The 16142-nt window shown below is 36.1% G+C and overlaps 1 protein-coding gene across 4 annotated transcripts in view; it reads left to right on the top strand.

The window, feature by feature from the left end:
- The first annotated feature begins 10210 nt into the window (after positions 1-10210).
- LOC129796660 (A disintegrin and metalloproteinase with thrombospondin motifs like) overlaps positions 10211-16142 on the top strand; it is a 49580-nt gene continuing 43648 nt past the window's right edge. For 2 of the 4 annotated variants that reach the window (XM_055838777.1, XM_055838778.1), the window contains exon 1: positions 10211-11533. In XM_055838777.1, the coding sequence (XP_055694752.1) occupies positions 11509-11533 (25 nt within the window). In that variant the 5' untranslated portion in view covers positions 10211-11508. The remainder of the gene's footprint in view (positions 11534-16142) is intronic. The other 2 variants (XM_055838775.1, XM_055838776.1) reach the window with 1 other exon arrangement.

The following is a 16142-nucleotide window of genomic DNA, read 5'->3' as shown; positions in this document are numbered from 1 at the left end:
CCCAAAAATGGTCAAACTACCGAGGGGCGAATAGCTTAATATATGAGTGAGAGTATCAAAAAAAATCTAGGAAAGGATCGAAAAAAAACAATCAGTAGCGAAAAGTCGGAATTAGAATTACAGATCTGTTTGGCGATTTATTATTTAAAAAAAAAAAACATAAAATATGCTACCGCAACTCCTATTACCCCTTGGCTATAAGAAACTAAAACTCACATGGCAATAATTCAGTATTTTCGGCATTTTTGGGTTTGGCCAGTTTTACACAAATTATGTCGATCTAAATGGGAAGTTTCGCTATTCTTTGGTGGTAGGGGGAGGGGGGGGGGAAAGCTCTGATAAAGTGGCTTTGAGAGGGGAAAAAACAGCCGTATGTGTGATAAAAAAGTGGATTGATTTGTGAATTGATTGTAGGTGAATATGATGATTGCTTTAGCTAAAATGACCACGATGAATCACAAACGAGTATACTTTGTGGATTGTATATACCTTTTCAGCTGTGGTCCATTATCATGATTATGTTAGAATGTTTGCTTTTTCATAAGAAAAAAGAAACACATTTTGGGCATAATTGGGCGATTAATCGATTTATGTGAGATGTGTGGTGCCGACAAAAAGTCTGTGTTGATCCACGATCCAAATCATCACACGTGCTCCAAAGAAAATCCTTCGTAATCCTTTATGCTATATAGAATAACGTCAAAGGTAATAAATTTTCGAATTAACTAAATTAGAGTTTGTCGCCAGAATATTTTTTTTCAATTTCTAAGAACACGCGTGTGCAGAAAAATGCGTGACGTTATATATACATATATACTTATGTATATTCTATATATAACGAAATATTATATATATTTATCCAATGAAGCCACTAATTGTATGCAAACAGACAGGGGAGAAAAAACATTCAAGTGGATTCTGATTGCTTTTTGCTTCTCCATGAGACCCCAAAAATTGTCTGATCAAACATCGCACGGTGCAAAATGGGAGAAGAAAAAAAAATCAATGAAACCCCCTCTTGAACAAAAAAAATCATACAACATTAATTGTACACACATACACTAAATATCCCACCACTGAATGATAACCTTGACCTCTACTTCTCTTTTTCTCTTATCTCTTCGTCCACCCAAAAACTATATAATGACCAAAGTAACACTTCACTAAAAATCACGACGACATCGTATTAAAGTTTTTTTTTTTTGGTTGGAAACTGGAAATCTTTGGCTGCTAATACAAGAAAAAAAACCACGAATTATTTATTCATAATCACATATATATTGAGAGAGAATCCATTGGAAAATTTTTCCATCGAGACTCATCTTCTTTTAACACAGTGATTCCACTTGAATTTTGTAGCGAAATATTATGTTTGCGATATCAAATTTCTATGACGCCATTTAAAGATCAAAATAAGTATATAATAATGAAGGAAATTTCTAAGGAACAAATATCTTCTCTCCTTCCACACAGATTGATATAGAACGCGTTGGAATAAAATTTGTTGCAATAGGTCAACTTTGGGTCATTATCTCCTAATTAATAGGATGAGAACTCTGATTAGCAACCTAACTTATTTCTTTAAAAGATTTCTTTCATATTATTTTTATAGAAAACTTTTTATTCTAATTGAATTTCATTGAAATTATTTATTAAGTTTTAATTTTTTCATAATTTTTTGTTGATCCGGTCTTCGTCAGTGGGGGCTTTTCTTCTTAACCAGGAGTTAAAAGGAAAAGTTAATTCTTCTTCCAGAGAGCTTTCGGCTCTTTCTGAGCCTTTCTCAATGGGTCCCGTACTGATTCGGATCAATTTAGACAAAGAGATTTTCAATTTTTCTCTGAAAATTGTAGTTTTTGCCTTTTCTCAAAAAGTTTCATGTTATGTATTTTTGTGTCGGATTCCCCGTACTATGTAGTTCCGTTCTGTGATAGTCTTGGACGTTTCCAAAAATTTTCATTAGGAATGTGCAATTTGATTCATTGAGAAAGGCTCGGAGGGAGCCGAAAACTCTGGAAGAAGAATTAAGTTTTCCTTTTAACTCATGGTTAAGAAGAAAAGCCCCCACTGACGAAGACCGGATCAACAAAAAATTATAAGCACCCACGTCAGAACTTAAAATATTTAATTTTTTCCGGAAATTTTGTGAGAAATGGAACGAGGTGAAATTTTATTATTTATATTTTAATGTGAAATGTGACTTTTTTCAATAAATAAAAATAAAATTTTCAATCTATCGAATGCGCGTAAACTTCTTTACAAATTTTAATTTCATTTAGATACTTAGCTTTTGTCTTCTTACTAAATAAAATGGTTGTAAAAAAAAATACTGTCTATATTTTTTTGTCCTTATACGATTGACCATCTCCTTGGATCCCACCACAATGAGTGGGGGAGGTGGGGATATGATATAGCAAAAAAAAATCAACCAACATCTCGCGGGTGATAATATTTGAATCACGTGTTACCTTGCAGAGAAGTCATCTCTCGTTGCTCTTTGTACATCATTGGCAAATACACTTTCAAACTAACTAATTACATAGATAATAAAAAAAAATGTGAATATTAATTACAGCATAAATAGACGTGCAATTATGAACGATTGTGGGATGATGGTTAATTGTAATTTATAGAATCAATGCTATGGCAATTAGATACACCGAAAGGCGCTACATTTAAGCACAATGTAATGCTTCTTCCTCTTAATTCCTCGCCTCAAGCATTCTATTGTAGACATGTGTGATGATCTTGTTATTCCCATCTGTGTATGAATCAAATAAGAATAGTCGGTAGACAGTCCCGAGGGATACCTTGAGAGAAATTAAGTGATTGAACACCATTTTCATGAGCTTCCTCGTTAAAATACATTATAGACTGCTGCAGCAGCCTCTCTGCGATGCATTCTTGGCGCTTGAGTAACATGCAAACACAACATCTCACGTACGTTTAGATAAATGTTTTTTTTTTTTCAGCATTCAACCTCAACCTTCGATAGCAAAAAAAAACATCAATTTGAGGTTTACACAACACCTCCCTCCTCCCATTTAAATATCTTCAATGTAGAGGAAAAAAATAAAGTAAATTTACGGGCGACAATGCGAGCAATTGTCCAAGTTTTCCTTCCGTAGCCACCAATTAAAGTCATTTCACTTTGCCATCTTTTCACTCTCGCAATCAATGAAGCATTTATCGTTCCACAAAAAAAAGACTTTCTTCTGCTCATACACAAACATTTTGTCAATCCATGATTTTTCAATTTGACCGTTTAAAAAAATCAATCAATTTTTTTTCTTCCTTCCTCGTGGCGAATTTTTTTTTAGAAATAAATGGAGGGTGTTGTCAGCATTCAATTCATGTTCTTTTACACGTTTTAAAGTTCTCTGAGTTCTATCTAATCAAGATAATTAGTTTCAATAAAGAACTTTAACGAGCTTCAATAAAATTTTAGTTGTGTGATTTTTACGTTTTAGAATTTCTCTTAATCTTTCACTTTCAAACACATTGTCTTATACCAAAGATTAATGTGAATTGAACATCTACAAATTCCCCGTAAAACAGACAAAATTACCAATTTATTAGTTCCCACTAAGCAAACGAATTTCGATGAAGTCACGAAAAATCCCTAAAAACGCAAAATAATAAACACAAATACCTCATCTTCAGAGAAATTCACAAAATTCACCTGTATTTGTCATTTATATTCCCCTTTTCTTGTTGGTACAAAAAAAATAAATTCTCTGAAATATAAATCGTCTCTGATGGTGATAAAGAATCCATTTCGCATGAGACGCGAAAGCCATAATCGAATTAGAAAAGAAGATTTATTGAAGGCATAATTGGCGAAAAAAGGTGAATCATGAGGAAGAATTTTGTGATGTTTGAGAAAATCATTGAGATTTTTCATTGTTTTCTTCGCGGGTGATTCCTCGAAAGTTATTAATCACGCGCACTTTATACCGCCATTCAGAGATCTCTCCATAATATTTTTTTTCAACTTCATTTATCTCTTCAAATTTACGCCCCACCGTTAAGATTTTTCATCTGAAGAGATCAGATAAATCTACTCTGTGGTTATTTTTTTCCCTCAACTTCTTCTTCAAAGTTTTTCAAGTGATATCCGACCAAGTGCATGCACATAAAAGATCTCCGCGCGATGTTTGGGAAGAACACGCGAGGCGATAATAAAATATCCAATAAAGACGCCAGTTCGTCTGAAAGTGGTTCTTTTGGGAGGGGGGAGGGGAGAGAATAAACAAATTCTTCATATGATTGATGTTCTGAGAATTATTTTTGCCACAGAAGAGTTCTTTGGACCCCGCAAAGATTTGTTTATGCGCGCCCGGACACTTCATGTGAATACCTATTGCGCATCTCATCATCCATTTCCGGCCATTTCCCACACACCACCACATGAAATTCTTGCAGCATCTGATCACAGTGGTCTTGATGATGATCAAGAATAATATTTGCCGCAAGAAATTTTGTTGTGTTGTGACGTAAATGGGAGCTTTTAGTTGATTTTTGGCCCGTGTACGAGTTCGCTGCCTCACAGCGCGTTGATGTCTTTTGTTCAATTGACTATTTTCACAATTACTTAGCAGTAACATACAAAAACCCATCCATTTGGTTATGCAATCACATCTAGAAGAACATTCTAACCACGTCTGGTGAGGTGATTTTTGTCAAACATTTCTACACGTTGGTGGAAGTGAGAGGTGAGTGCAAGGAAATGGGCGTCAGAATACATTATAGCGGAAAAAATACCGAGTATATGGCTTTTCATTCATAAAAGTCCGTACAGCACTGAGAGAGAAATTCTTCCACATCTTCTTTCTTACTTTTAGAAGCACCTTCACCCTCACACATCACAGTTGTGTTCGAAAAAATAGAAACAAATGAAAGATAAAAAAATATTAAGGCAGAGAATAAAATATTTTCAAGCATTTTAAGCTTATTGTTAGCTGAGAAATTTAATATCTATGAAGTTTATTAAGAACAATCATGTATTAAAAAATGATCTAGAAATGTCAAGTTTTTGTAATTATTCTAAAAAAATCAAACGTTAGAAATTCGACTAGAAAATTATTGAATTTTTTTTTAAGTTTTCACAGAACTTTCCTATGAAATCCTACGAAAATTCCGTGGATTTAGTTCCCATTAATTTCATAATGATCATTATGTAGGACGATATTCCTACATGGGTTAATAACTACCCTTATTTGAAGAGCTAACGGGTCCCGAACTGAATCGGACGAGCAACAGTGGGCTACTGATACCTATGAGTGCCTGATGAGCGGCATAGAGCTAACGACTCATCTCACTCTTTCACCCAGAGCAGTCCAACCCTAGACACACATAGTGCCACAGCTCAACGTATTATTACGGTAGAAGGGTTTCTCTACCGGGGCACATAGCATTGTTCTACATCTCGGCCTTCCTGATATGATCAATGTCCTCATTGATGAAGTGAATGGTCAATCCAGTGTACTGATTTCTTCCGCTATAATTCATCATTGTCATCCTGTTTCTTTAATTTCTTGTTTCTTTCTTTTTCCATGATGGAGTACACATAGTACTATGAGCTCTGTGAAGCAACTAAGCCTGGGGCTCAGCAGGTGAAGACGAAGTCTTCTTGCTTCGGCTCTCGACTTGGCCAATGATTTTATCTTCCTTCTATCCAGTTTTCAATTCCTTTTATATGCGTCAGGTTGCTTTTCTTCATTGCATCTACTTGATCTTGAATCCTTGGTTTAGCGCACTCAGCTTTCAAGCGGCACATAGCCATTGTTTGACTTTGGCACATAGCCTTCCTTAACATCAATCCAGTCCTCAATTCCGGTCGTAGGCTTAAGATTCTCTTCCTTCATTTCCTCTAGATTGTGTCTGAGTGGGGCATATAATATTTGATATTTTAAATCCTTCACATTTCTTTGTTGCTTCCTCGTTGTATGTCCATTCTCTAAAATGACAAAGAAATTATTCTCCATTTATATTTAGTAGGCTTACCTTAAGATCTTAATTTCACTTTTCTGTCCTGAAAAACAACTAATTAAAATCTCGAATAAATAACAAGGCATTTCTGTAATTTCTTTTTATTCGACTTCACACTTGACTACACTCAGTAGGCTTAGCTTCTTTATTTCCTCGAAATTCAATTTAATTATCCCTACATTGGAATTCATCGGAATTATTGTGGGCACTGAGCAATCAAATGTCCGGGCTTCTTGCATCTGTAGCAGAGTTTCTCAGAGCTTCGTCGCTCTTTGGTGGTTTTCTGCTCTTTCTCCTTATTGGCTTCCTTGTGTGCTTCACGCTGAGATTCTCGACTGTCATTCGTCTTGCCATGGCGGTACGGATGGTAGCGCCCGGAATTGCGCTTGGAATAGCGCCTGTCTTGCTTGGAATCATCTGCGTTTTCATTGCCTTGTTCCGCATCAATTAGCACGCGGAGAAGTTTCGGGAGAGATTCGAAAGTTTGTGTCAACAATGATGTCCTTAGCGACTCGGATGGAAGGCCCTTTATTATGTACTTCATGGTGGTTTTGTCATCGATCTTAGCCTTTGTAGCTAGCGCCATCATGCTGTGGAAATAGGATGTGGTTGTTTCATTTCCTGTCTTGCGTCGGGTGTCAAGTTGTTTGTGTATCTTCGCGCAATCCACCACGGTAGGAAAGAATTGCAACAATTCATCGCGAAATTTTGCCCACGTATCCAGCCTCGCTTTGGCAGTATGGAACCATTTTTCAGCGGGTCCCCTCAACCGCATGGACGCATAAAGAATTGTCACTCTCTCTTCCCAATGATACATCAAACGCGCATTTTCAACTTCTGCAAGCCAATCCTCTGTGTCAATGCAGTCCGTCACATCTGGATCAAATCGCTGGATTATTGCGCGTAGTTCCTGTGGGCATGGCAACCGTGTTGTTTTGCCTTCTCGACTTGTGTTTCCTGCAGTTAAAAGAGTTAAATTACACATAGCATTTTTAACTTTTTATCTTCATAAGCTTCTCCTGTCTCACTTCTTTATCTTCTTACTTATTCTGCAGCAATTTCTTTATGATATTTAATGGAATTTTTCTTGCATTTCCTCACAAAATACCTTGAATATTCAAAACAATCAAACACGCATATAAAATGACATTTAATATGACGCAATACCCGAGTATTCAATCGGCACGACCGAAATGTCACGATGTGGTCAAATTCCAGCAAAAACATTTCGTGTTTCATCAATCTTGTCAAAACTTGTTTCATGAAACACGGCTAATTTCACTTTCGTATGAAACACTTCTAAAACATTTTGCATTTTTTCCTATGATTTCGCATGAAATATGTTCAAAAAAAATATCATGAATAGCCTGAAAAGGAATTCCTGTTACGACATGTTATTGCAAGACAAGACAAGACAATTATTTTGTGCGGGTGGCCACCATTCACACAGAGAATACACAAAAGGGTTAACACAAAGAAATTTCTGGAATTGCCAAAAAATTCTTGGAATTTTATCATAAATGTCATCAATCAAGAAACATATTCTTTTTCACTTTTCTTTCTTTATTTCTCTTTCCTGGGGGGCACTTAGGGGTACTTGCGGTATTTCCATCGCCGGGTGTTCCTCTACACAGTTGCTGGGGCGCTTCTCGATGGTCTTCGCAGTCCCATCTAGCCGCTTTTCGCTGCTTCTACGCCGCATTTTTTCCTCCACGCGGTGGCGGCCATGTTGCTCTCGCTGCCTTTTTTCGTCGTCGTCTCTGCATTTTCACTTTTCTTTTCACTCGCGCCGTGATTTTCACGGTTTTCCACACGCAGTGGCACACGCGGACCCTATCCCACTTCTGATATGTAGGACGATATTCCTACATGGGTTAATAACTACCCTTATTTGAAGAGCTAACGGGTCCCGAACTGAATCGGACGAGCAACAGTGGGCTACTGATACCTATGAGTGCCTGATGAGCGGCATAGAGCTAACGACTCATCTCACTCTTTCACCCAGAGCAGTCCAACCCTAGACACACATAGTGCCACAGCTCAACGTATTATTACGGTAGAAGGGTTTCTCTACCGGGGCACATAGCATTGTTCTACAATTATATGTATACTAAAAAGAAATGTTCAATATGTAGGTACATTTATCCCCGAATAAATGTTAATTTTGGCAAACTTAAAAAAAAAACAATAATTAGATTGAACTTTACGATGAATAGGAAATAATTTGTACTGACTGAGAAATAATTTTTAAGCTAAATTGTCCAAACAAAAACATTTTCAATTTATGTAATTTCTTGCATTATGGTGCTATGCAGGAAAAGAATGTCAAGAAAGAATGATCATGACATTTTTTCCTGACATTTTTTTGTCATTCCCTCTCACTCCCACTAATGTATTTCTGTATCTTTCGTCTTTCTCTGACGCATGCTTCCGACATTTTCATCATTCTTTTTTGTGCACTCAACATGTTTTTCATTTCGTATTATTTTCTCAGTATTTGGGGATATTTTTCCATGAAAAAGTGAAAATGGGCTTTGCTGAAGTGTTCTCAGTGCCAGGAAAGCCGTGAAAAGTGGAAATTTATGGTCATTTAGCGGCCAAATATGTGAAAATGCGCGAAGTGAAAAATCAAAACATTCTTTCCCTGACCAATTTTTCTGTATTTTCACGACACAAATCACTTCCTGCAGGTTTTTTGGACTTTCCCACAGGTCATCTGCAACACGGAAGGTCTGTGTGGGGGGAGGAAAATGCTTCCTGGGTGGTGGAATCCCACCTGAACGCGGAAAAAATTGGTCCGGGAGTGAATGTTTTGCTATAGAAACTGCACAGTTTTCACTTATTTGGCCAATAAATACCCCCGATTTTCCACTTTTCACACTTTCACAGGCACTAAGAACACTTCCACAAGCCGCTTTTCACTTTTCCCAAGCTAAAATATCACAATTTACAGAGAAAATTGCAGAAAACTAACAAATACGTTGACTTCACAAGAGATGGAAAAAGAATGACAGAAAAAACATGTTCCTGCGACATTCTTTTTCAAGCTCTTGCGTAGTCAACACGTTTCTTATTTTTCGTCAATTTTCTCTGTGAATTGTGATATTTTATCTCGGGAAAAGTGAAAAGCGGCTTGTGGAAGTGTTCTTAGTGCCTGTGAAAGTGTGAAAAGTGGAAAATCACGGGTATTTATCGGCAAAATATGTGAAAACAGTGAAGTTCGACAGCAAAACATTCACTCCCGGACCAGTTTTTCCGTGTTCAGGAGTTTCTTGTACGATCCAGGAGACAATTCATTGACCCCACACAAACCTTCCGTGTTGCAGATGACCTGTGGGAAGGTCCAAAAAACCTGCAGGAAGTGATTTGTGTCGTGAAAATACAGAAAAATATCCCGTAAAAATTGGTCAGGGAAAGAATGTTTTGATTTTTCACTTCGCACATTTTCACATATTTGGCCGATAAATGACCGTAAATTTCCATTTTTCACTGTTTTCCTGGCACTGTGGGCTCTTTAGCTAAGCATTTTCCACTTTTCTTTGGGGAAAATACCCCCAAATGTTGAGAAAATTCAAGGAAATAAAAACATGTTGTGCGCAAGAAAAAAAGCATGCCATGAAAAAAAATGTCGTCACCATGCGTGGGAGAAAGACGAAACATAGGAAAATACATTAGTGGGAGTGAGATGGAATGAAAAAAAATGTCAGGAAAAAATGTCATGATCATTCTTTCTTGACATTCTTTTCCTGCATAGCACCATTATACATTCTCCGCATTTGCCTTTCTTCAAGGAATTTTCACTCTAACACAGCACCAAATATAAAATGATTACCCCGCCAAATGAGCTCTTACTCAATCATCTCAATCATTCCTTGTTCTCGTTTTTTTTTGTTCCTGTTCAATGGACATCATCCGCACACAGTGTTTGATTATTATCCAAACGTCCACGTTATTACGTGATCTTTGCGCGAATTTTCACGCGAAAGAAGAATTCTTTTATTTTTTAAAGGGGGCCCACGAAGAATACGGATAGGAAATGTTACTGTTGAGTGCGGCCAGTGCGGGTATACCCTGTTCGGTGGTACATATACTCAAATGTGACTTGGCGCGAAGCAAAAGCGCGAGAGTGGGAAACGACGCGCGACCCCACTCCAGGTGTGTGATTGTTCCCCTGCCACAAACCTTAAGAAATACCTTGCAATTCTTAAGTTTTCAATTTAGTCTATGCCGACCTGTACACGAAGACGGTCGTCGCCTCTTCTGTGCTTTTTTTTAACGTTAACAAACCATCTCATATACATTTTTATTGTTGTATTTCGGGTGAAACGCGACGTTTTCTCCATTTTCTGTGTGAAAAAAATTAATTCTTCTCTTCATTTTTTTTCGGGGGAAATCCCACAAGTGCCCAAAAGACTCTAAAGACAATTTTCTTTGCAAATATATCAGTTTTGGTTCCTTCAAAGGTGAAATTGCAAGTGTTTTAGGAAGTTTCTTTTGCTGCATTTTTTCCACTTCTTCTTTTTCACCATCAAAGAGGGAAAATCTCTTTTCACCTAAAAGATTTCTACAACCTTGGACAATTTATAAAATAAATTGTGAATGTGCAACATTTTTTCTCTCACTAAAAGGGGGCTCTCAGACACACGCGTGAAAGAGTTTCTGTGACTGAATGGCAATTTTTGTGTGACCTCACGAGTAATTTTTTCTATCCACATCAACTTGGATAGTTTAAAAAGCTCACGGAGAGACTCTAACTAAGATACCTACAAAATTATTGAATAGTGTGTGGATGTAATATTTCTTTCTGGAAATTTTTCTGTGAGACATTTTGCAAAAAATAAATTCGGGTTGTTTTCCCCGCGCACGAAAATAGTGAAGAAAAAAAAAGAAGTAAATTTGCTCATTCAGAGGACGTACGAAGAGCGAAAGGTGAAAAAAAGTTGGTGGTTTAGCTTTCAAATACACCTGAATGGATTTTAAAACTAACATAGAGTTGGTTGGTGTGGTTGGTGTGTTGGAAATTCCTCCACAAATGCAACAAGTTCACAATCGCGTTGGAGAGAAAGTGAATTTTCATATCAGACACGTCGTATAAGAAGTTGCCTCTGTTGAGACTTTTTTTTATACATTTAATATATTTTATATATTTTAACAAATACAACTGTGTGTGGAATTAAAAATATATAAATACAAGGAAAAGCCAAAAAAGCAGCAAATGCCAAGACTTGTGCTTTTTCTTTCAATCACACACTATTAAGAAAGAAAGAAAAAAACCTATTGCCACATAACTGTGTGTGCGCGCATTTTTCTTGCCACCTCTGAAAAACCACCTCAACTTCAAATTCCCGGACTTTGGTGTGAATTTCTGGAAAGAGAGCTTTTTTGCCAAGAAGGAAAAACGCAAAAAGTGTCCAAACAAAGCTCGTGGAAGTATCCGCGTGTAACGAATTGATAAAATTCGTGCAAACTCTGAATGGATGTCGTTGGGATTTAAACTTGGATAACATACAAAATTAAATGACAAAGTTAACCAGTTGCAAAGGTAAGTTTTGCAAAAATGAATAATTCAACTTTTACAATCTTGCAAATGAACCTAGTAGTAAAAAAAGAAAAATTTCGCGTGCAGATTGATTGAATTTATGCAGACAGAAAAATCATAATAATCAAAAGAATCACTTATATTTGTCAATAAAAGCTGCGCAGAAAAAAACATCACTAAGCTAGACTATAGGAGAATTTATAACCCTTGCTTGTTTTCCGGGTTTAGACGCGCATCTTTAATTTTTTTTTTTCATTCTTAAAAGCTTTTGCAAAGAGCATCGTAAAATCCCCCATCGTGCACTCAAATTCCCTCCTTCGCTTTTATTACCAATTCACTTTGTCTCCATGTGAATTGATGAAAAACAAATTAAAGGGGCAACCATACTTCTATAAATTTAAGAATTATAAATTTCTTATTTAATATGTTTAATTTATAATATTTATTTCATCTATGAACTATTCACGTTTACTTTAAAACTCTTCATAATTTCAAGCGATTCAAAATATAATTTATGATATTTCATTTTTTTGTACAACCTTTTCCCGAAGTTATTTGCCCCTCAATAAAAATCATCATGGCGAGACTTATTTCATTGACTTAAAAAAAGCAAAAGTTCACTTTAAAGATTAATCTATTAACGATGAAGATCATGAATTTTTTGGGAGAATGGGAATTATATCAAATCATCAAAATCTTTCTGCGGCTTTACTCTATTATATATTGAAACTTCCTCAACCCAACAATTTGCGAGAGTGAGTTTGAAAGTGAAGCATCTCATGGCAGTGATCTTGAAGTAAAAATCTTCCCAGTAAGATAGATAATTGATATGTTCAGAAAATATTCATCAATGCTACAGGAGATCCAATCTATGGATGAGAAATCAATGTTGATGACTCTGAAGCAATCATCTTCATGTGAAGAAATCCATCCCGTTTGAAGATCACTTTCGATCTTGTTGCGCGCGAGACAAGAGAGAAAATTAAAAGAGTCTCTCGCGGTCAATGGTGACATCAAACGGTAGCTGGGATGACTTGAAAAACAAAATCCACACGGGGATTAATTAATTTTCTTCATCTTTTTACTATGATTGTGAAGAAATTTAAAAAAAAATCTCTTCAGAGAAAAAAAATCCTCCTTCAAGGCAGAAAGTGAACCAGAAGAAACTCCCCAAAACGAAGAAAATCAAAAGTCAATCGCAAGTGAGCCTAAAAAGACAAAAAAAAACTTTTTTTAATGAAAATTGATCAATCCTCAACCTCTTGATCACACACGGTGTGCGATGCTGGTGGAAACTGTGTGCGCACCATCACAGTGAAAGAGAAATGAGAACCATCGCATCGTTGTCGTTGGGTTGCGCGCGAGAGTATTTAAAAGAGCCCAAACATGAGAAACACGTTTTTCATTCGAAATTATGCAATCGCACCTCGGACTCTCATATATGAGGTTTCGATCATAGCCAATTCCAACACTGCAAGTCGTGATCTCACATTTTCTGCTTTAGAGCTCTTTTAATATGCATGTCCAAGAGATTTCATCGCTCTACCACAAACTCTTTTATAGAGTAAAAAAATGGTCCATGGCGCCAATTTCTTTGTGGAGCAGAACATACATATAGAAGAAACTTTAAATAGACGAAAATATGTGTGGGTCCGTTGATTTTTTCTTTGCAGAATAAAAGGCACACGTGCTAATGCGAAAATTGCTGATTAACCTGATACTCTACTTCTAGAAATATAATTCAGACTCAAAAATAACTCTAAAACTCGAAATAGGGAACAAGAAAGTTCGTTTTCTTGCAACAACCCTTTTATCGAACAAAGAGAAAGAGCTTTGCCAATTGGACACACTTTTACGCGAAATTATCCAATAAATGTGGTCAAATTGACGAAATTAACGTGCCCAAAAGAAGGAAATAAAGTGGCTTTACTGAATTGAGTAATTGACTCTCAGTGGTGGCACACCTATAAAGATTTTTTTATCGTTTTGAATTGAGCTGAAGAAATTAAAATGAAAAAGGAGATTATGCATTTTCAATGCCTAATATTGTGGATAAGATCAAAAGAAAGTCAATCATAACGCGTCCAGTTATTAGAGTTGGTATACCACAACGCGGATGGGTCAGTCTATGCGTTGTAATTTAATTTGTGAGTAGTATTAGTAGGCAAAGTCTATTTTTTGTAAAATTTAGCAATTTGACAGATTAAAATGATTATATATTTAGTTCTATTAGACCTACAGAAATTTCTTGACTAGTTATGGAAAGCTATTGAAATAAGCTATAATCTGACATATATTTCGATACATTTCAAGGTCACCTCCAGAACACAAAATGGCGATTATTTGTTTGATCAAAACAGTTTTTTGCACTTTTTGTCCTCAGGGAATGATTCTAGAGGTTCTGATGTTCTAAAAAGTTGTAGAGTTTTGTAAACCCTTTAATTTGATACTAAGATGAGCAAAATCGGTCAAGCAGTGCAGGAGATATAGCTCTTAGAACTTTTCAAATTCCAGAAATTTTCAAATGGCTATATCTTCTAAACGGCGACATAGATTTTCTTCATTTTCGGACTGGTGATAGATATTGAGTCAGGCTACAACATATCAAAATTTAAAGGAAAACGATAACAGATGTTTGGAGATATTGCCCCTTTAAGTTAGGCAATTTTTGTTTTCGATTTTAGCGCCTCTTGCGGACATTTCTGGAACTTGAAATGTTCTAGACAGTTGTAGGGCTTTTCAATACCTTTCATTTGATACCAAGATGGTCAAAATCGGTCAAGCCGTTCTCTAGTTATATTGAAAAATCACTTTTTGCTTTAAACCGCCATATTTGCTAAACGGCTTGACCGATTTTCAAGTATGAGTTATCGATGAAAACGTCTCACTGAGCACTAAAACATACTAAAATTTCAGACCTCTAGACGCGGCCATCTTGGATTTTAAAAATGCGAAAAAATGAAATTTTACACCCACATTTCTATAGAAAACTTCAAACCGGAAGTCTCTATCTGTTACTGTTCCTGAGCTATAAGCCAAAGTTTGGGCCACCGGACGGCAGGCCGGCCGGATCAAAAATTTTCCACCACCATTTTCGTAATGTGGGATGTCTAAAACGTGCTTATACGAAGTTTGAGCCCGATCTGAGGTGGTCGGTTTTTCCGATGATTACAATACTTGGTATGCCACGATTGTGGTATACCAACTAATTATAAGAAATTAAATAAAGAATCTTCCCATTTTCAGCAGGAGAAATAACCTCGTCAAAAATGGGAAAAAGTTGGATTTTCCCACATACAAAATCGAGTAAACTCCTTTAATTAAAATACCGAAGATTTTGAAGGGAAAAATATTGGAATTTCCTTCATTTTCCCGCGCACATACAACATGATGTTGTGAATCATATAAAGTAAACAATATAATAGGGAAAGAATTAAATTCCATTTAAAAGATTAATATTATTGCAGCAATTAAACCGAAGAATCGTGTATTGTCCCAAGGAGATGAATCTCCTCGCATATATCACACGTTATGGATCATGGTGATGAAAATTGATCACTTATCTCAACATTTAGTTGGCGCATTAATCATCACACGTTTCGCGGGGGAAAAGCCGGGAAAGTTCCGACGACAGACACACTTCCGAAAGAAATCACGAGACGGCGAGAAGGGCAATGAAAAGATTATCGTGCAAGATGATTAATTGTACTAATTAATCACGGAAGGTTTTAACCTTCATCTGCAATACAATTTGTCTATATAGCATGGGGATCCTTCATTTTAATCTCTCAAGTTTTTCAACAAAAAATACATCAAAGAATTTTTTAAAATTGTAGCGAGAATCTTTGCGAGGAGGATGTTGTGATTGTGCGAGGAAGAATTAAGAGAAACATTCTATATGTCAACTCCCCCACCCACCATGGAAATGTACATTATATTTACAAAATATGCGAGCATCAATGAATAAAGTGACAATGAATATTGAATTATAATTTTTACAATATTCTCTGCAATGAACGACGAACGGAGAATAGAATACATTAAATTAAACAGAAAGATGGAGAAGAAGCATTGATGTCATTTCTTGTTAGGTAATAAAGTGAAGAAAACCTGTGTGTGGTATTTTTAATTCTTCACATTACATCACGGGTAAATAAGAAGAAATTAGCAAAACCATTCTGTGAATGATGGAGCTCCACACAACGCACAGACACCGTGTGATCGTTTTTTTAAGGTGATTTTGTGACACAAAGTTATGAAGAGAAATTTTTTTTTCTTAAGCAGAATTGAGGCAACGAGAAGAAATAAAAGTTTCTTTAAAATTAATGTTTTTTTAAGGACATTATTAGGGCTAAAAATCCTACATTGGTGATCTTAAAGTCACGAAGTATCTATGCAAATTTTTGCACGGAAAGACAGTGATCAATAGATCTTTTAAACGCAATCGATCATTCTTCTACACCCTTGATAAAAAAAATGCTCCAACAGTCTCCAAAGGGTTAAAGAAAAATCCTTTCATTTAGCATTCAACCTCTTTCATCACTTTCTCACGGAGTTTTCCTTCTCATTTATACACTACAATTATTAATTACGACACATTTAGCACCTTCTA

This window comes from Lutzomyia longipalpis, chromosome 4 (genome assembly GCF_024334085.1).
Source record: "Lutzomyia longipalpis isolate SR_M1_2022 chromosome 4, ASM2433408v1".
Taxonomy (NCBI): Eukaryota; Metazoa; Arthropoda; class Insecta; order Diptera; family Psychodidae; genus Lutzomyia; species Lutzomyia longipalpis.
This window is presented reverse-complemented; position numbering and strand designations above follow the sequence as displayed.